The 5,355-nt window shown below is 35.2% G+C and overlaps 1 protein-coding gene across 7 annotated transcripts in view; it reads left to right on the plus strand.

The window, feature by feature from the left end:
* The window catches only part of LOC106875681 (uncharacterized), a 57,737-nt gene that overhangs the window by 18,039 nt on the left and 34,343 nt on the right, over window positions 1–5,355 (plus strand). For 4 of the 7 annotated variants that reach the window (XM_052966530.1, XM_052966524.1, XM_052966528.1 and 1 more), the window contains exon 2: window positions 2,700–2,923. In XM_052966530.1, coding sequence (XP_052822490.1) covers window positions 2,700–2,923 — 224 coding nt within the window. Of the gene's footprint in view, window positions 1–118; window positions 208–320; window positions 710–2,699; window positions 2,924–5,355 lie in introns of those variants that run through there. The other 3 variants (XM_052966527.1, XM_052966526.1, XM_052966525.1) reach the window with 3 other exon arrangements.

The following is a 5,355-nucleotide window of genomic DNA, read 5'->3' on the forward strand; positions in this document are numbered from 1 at the left end:
TATGCTTATATATATAATATAGGTAATCTTCAAGTTTAGGGGATAAAAAATAAATAAAAATATTCAAGGGAAGTAACTGAACGTCTTACCGGTATTCTCCGTACATCTCTGTTTATAAATAAATCACACACGTGATTTGATTGACGTTAGGGTTAGGATTAGGGTGTGATTTATTTATAAACAGCTAGAAGAAAACGGATAATACTGGTAAGTCGTTCAGTTATTTCCCTTGAATATTTTTATTTATTTTTTTATCCCCCTAAACTTGAAGATTACCTATAATATATATATATATATAATATGCTTGTACATATACATATATGTGTGTGTGTGTTGGAGGGTGGTAATTCAATTTCTTTGGCTGTGCAACACCAGCCAACATGACATATATCCACATAAACATCCAGCTATTATCAATCTATCCAACAAAACCAATTTATCACTACATAGACTCAGTCAGTCAAGCCGCTGTTTAGTAGTAAAAACGGATGTGATTGCTCGTATAAAAATCTGAGGTGGAAACACTGTTTTACTTGGACGTCATGAGTTGATCTATATACATATACATATATATATATGTATATATATATATATGTATGCATACACATATGTGTATGTCAACTTGTTGAAATTCAAAACCTACAAAAAATTTAAACAGTTAAGTATGTTTTCTACCGCTTGCAATTAATCATGTACTTATAAAACATACGTACGTATTCTTTTCTTATATCTTTTTACCTGTGTGTATTATCTTTTTTTTTTCACTTTTAATTTCAATAATATTTTAGTGTTTTCACCTCCCAAACCTAATACCTATCGCACACGAGCCTATACGCTGTCGCTCGGTCTGCTAGAAATAGTAGCTAAATCTAGCTCAAATCACACCTTCCCATCTTTAAAAAGGAATATTAAGTAATGTAGACCTCTGTATAATACTATATTTGAATGTAAGATGCAATGGTCATGGATAGAACGCCTGTAATCATACTCTGCTGGATCAGGGGTGATCTCTGACTAAACACTGTAATGCACTAAACCTTTGTGGTGATTCACAAGATGTTTTCTTTGACTCATACACACGTTAACGAACCTTTGTTATAAGAATATATATATTTAGTTTAGGATTTCGTTTGAAGCTTAATATGTGTTATATACACGCCGACGTATGTGTATACATTCAGGTATATTAGGGGTGTTGTGCTTTATAGGTGGCTAACTTCTATAAGAAATTGAGGGTACAACCAAATTTCAGTATTAAATTAGAACCGCTTTCTCTTCTGTATTGTCTGTGTGGCTATGGAAAGAATATAAACATCGTACGATCCTGCCGTTCCTAACTTTCAATTTCTGTGCACGATGTCTATGATAAAATCGGTGTAATTATGATTGTATATCGACCTTGAACATTTCTTTATTCTTTCACTTTCTCTAATTATTATCGTTCGTAATCCAATTCACTTACACAACTGATATGATTTTAGAAAGCATCAACATTACTATAATTTATTTTTACTCCTACACTCCCTAAAATATCACACCTAGAATTTGAGATGACCCCATCAATAAATATGTGTTGTACTATTATACTTTAACACTATGAAGTTAGTCCGATATTTCACTTGTTTTAAGTTCAAATCTCGAATGGTGTCAACAATGTAATGTGATTCTGGTAGTTAAATTTATACGAAACCAGTTAACAATAATAACTAACACCCGAATGTAACAGAATTTATCATATTAAATGCAACGACTAGTGACAAAATAATCCACATTTAATACTTATTATTTAATTAATCTTACAACAAATTTAATGATCTCTGGAACCCTTTGACCCTCAGGAGGAATTTCGTGGACCCACAGGATTAATACACTGCTCACAGATGATTATTGAGAATATTTGTATGGAAATGAAAATAAAATTTAGGAGTGCTTATTTACTGGGTCTTTCATGAAGATATATTTTGGTGCTTCTCTGTCCACCAGAGTCTAGCTTGTCTGAACATTTCAGAAGCTTTTAAATATTGCTTCAAATCTTTTATCACCGTTAATACATTTCGTCACTAATCATTAAATATTAAGGTCTTCTTGGGCCTGCCTCTTCCACAGGTTCCCTCAACTGCTAGGGTGTGGCACTTTTTCACACTGCTATCCTCATCCATTCTTGTCACATGTCCATACCAGTGCAATCATCTCTCTTGCACATCACAACTGATGCTTCTTAGGTCTACCTTTTCTCTCAAGGTACTTACACTCTGTCTAGTATGCACACTGACATTACACATCCATCGGAGCATACTGGCTTCGTTTCTTGCGAGCTTACGCATGTCTTCAGTATATATATATATATATATATATATATATATATATGTGTGTGTGTGTGTGTGTGAGTGTATATGTCTATACATATATTTATATATTTTTATATATAACGTTGACCACTAACGTGGACATTCAATGTGCTAGAAATAGATCACATCTTGTGTCTACTAAGACCTAAATTGTTCTCAAAACGGAATTTACCTTCCCTTTTTTCTTTTTTCTTACTCTTCCTTTCTCATCTCTCTTCTTCCCTAATTTTTTTTTTGTATTCTCATGAAATAAAAGATTTTCATCTAGGTTGTAAAAAAAATTTTGATATTTTTCTCTTACATTCTTTTTATTAATTTTCTTTATTTTTTCTTTATTTTTTTTTTCTCTAGTATATTATAAGTTGAAGAGAACTTCCATCATGTCTTCAAGTTGCTTTCTTCGACCACTTCCTCTCTCCATGTTTCTACTCATCTCATTCTCCCTTGTATATTTGGTCTTTGATGCATATTCAGTCTACAAGATTCCATTTCGTCTTCTTCCACGGAAAACTGAGCATGACCGAAATCGTGACTATTCTCGGTGGCCAACCTACAAGCACATGAACTTTAATAATGTAAGTCAAACTGAATTTATACATTGTTCAGGAAGTTAATGATTTTTCTCATTATCTATCTTTTTTACAGCTGTGCAAACTTTACTGTATCAATCTACTTTAGAAATGAACTAGCTTTGTAGGTAAACTATTGAATCCCTTGTTGTAAGTTGAAATCCAATACAGACATATTCTGTATTGTCTTTTCATTCCAACTATGTTTATCTGGTATCTGACACTCTTGCAATGTTATTTTTATTAAATTTGTGTCCTAGCCAGGAGCAAGGTTTATGTCTCATCTACTTCAAACTATGGTACTAGAGCTAAATACCAACACTTTGAGAATCCTCAAGAGTCAGTAAGTGATAATTTAAAATGAGGAATTTGTAGTTTTCACAAGTATGTAAATTTAAATATCACTATGTTATCTAGTTGATAAAGCCTGTGATAATCTGCAATTTCTAACTAGTATTGATACAAGTTTTGAATAGCATAAAATGTGTTAAGATATCCCTCGGAGTCTTCTTACTACTAGCAGGAAGAGTCTAACATTTATTGTTGGACTCACAATCATGAGGTAGTGAGTTCAGTTCTTGGACTGGACTGTGTGTTGTGTTCTTGAGCAAGACACTTTATTTCATGTTGCTCCAGTTCACTCAGCTGTAGAAATAAGTTGCAACATCACTGATACCAAGCTGTGTTGGCTTTTGCTTTTCCCTTGGATAACATCAGCGGCATGGAGAGAGGAAGCTGGTATGCATGGGCAACTGCTGGTCTTCCATAAACAAGCATGTAAGGACTTGTGCCTTGAAGGGGAAATTTCTAGGTGCAGTCCCATGGTCACTCATGACCAAAGAGGGTTTTTACCCTTTATCCTAGTTATTTTCTCCAGGCCTACTCTAATCAAGCAGATCTGTGATGAAAGGCATGACAAGCTATGACAATCCCATCTTTAAGAGTAAATTAGGCTGGATCAGTCTATTGTATCTTGTCCTGATATGACAATAGAGAGAATTGGATGATATTCCTTGCAAGTTGAACAACTAAATAGAGGCTCCATGAAATAAGGAGGTCATGCAGTTTTAGTTCAGTAATTGCTATCATGGCATCACCATTCATGAATAAGATAACTCATTCTTTATCAGTTACAAGGTTGTAACATTCCAAATCTTTGTCTTTGATAACATGCTTTCCAAGACATTAGTTTTTCATTCATATCTATATCAGCATGGCAATCATTAACCTTATACCTCAAGAGATACTTTTGATTTCTTTTGACATTGTTCAATTCATTTATCCATAAGGCTCACCAGATTCAAATATCCTAAAGTTGACAACAGCTCATTAAGTTTCATCCCGTTTACTGTTGTCAGCAATACAGTCATCATCCATGGGTCACATACATGACTCAATTCATGCAGGTAGACCATTTCTGTTTAGGGGTTTGTACTTCTAAAATCATATATAATTTATGTGAAAAGTTTTAGCTTTTCTTGTAAAATATGTATATGTGTTTTTGTATGTGGATATATATATATGATATCTGATATACATCATCATCATCATTATCGTTTAACGTCCGCTTTCCATGCTAGCATGGGTTGGACAATTTGACTGAGGACTGGTGAACCAGGTGGCTACACCAGGCTCCAATCTGATTTGGCAGAGTTTCTACAGCTGGATGCCCTTCCTAACACCAACTACTCCGAGAGTGTATGCTCCGATGGATGTGTAATGTCAGTGTGCATACTCGACAGAGTGTAAGTACCTTGAGAGAAAAGATAGACCTAAGAAGCATCAGTTGTGGTGTGCAAGAGAGACGATTGCGCTGGTATGGTCATGTGGCAAGAATGGATGAGGATAGCTGTGGGAAAAATGTCACACCTTAGCGGTTGAGGGAACCTGTGGAAGAGGTAGACCCAGGAAGACCTGGGATGAGGTTGTGAAGCACATACACACACATACAGAGAGCCAGAACACTTATTGTGAAGCAATCTATTTAACTCTGCCAAGAGGCTGCCTATCATCATCTTCATCATCTATATAATATATATATACATGTGTGTCTTCATTATTTGATTTTTGTTAGATACTCTTATATATTTTAGTCATGCATATCATTTTAACATGCTATGCTTTCCAGCACATTTTAAAATTTGTTTATATATATATATATATCATCATCATCATCATCATCATCGTTTAACGTCCGCTTTCCATGCTAGCATGGGTTGGACGATTTGACTGAGGACTGGTGAAACCGGATGGCAACACCAGGCTCCAATCTAATTTGGCAGAGTTTCTACAGCTGGATGCCCTTCCTAACGCCAACCACTCAGAGAGTGTAGTGGGTGCTTTTACGTGTCACCCGCACGAAAACGGCCACGCTCGAAATGGTGTCTTTTATGTGCCACCTGCACAAGAGCCAGTCCAGGGGCACTGGCAACGATCTC

Source organism: Octopus bimaculoides, chromosome 3, assembly GCF_001194135.2.
Source record: "Octopus bimaculoides isolate UCB-OBI-ISO-001 chromosome 3, ASM119413v2, whole genome shotgun sequence".
Classification (NCBI taxonomy): domain Eukaryota; kingdom Metazoa; phylum Mollusca; class Cephalopoda; order Octopoda; family Octopodidae; genus Octopus; species Octopus bimaculoides.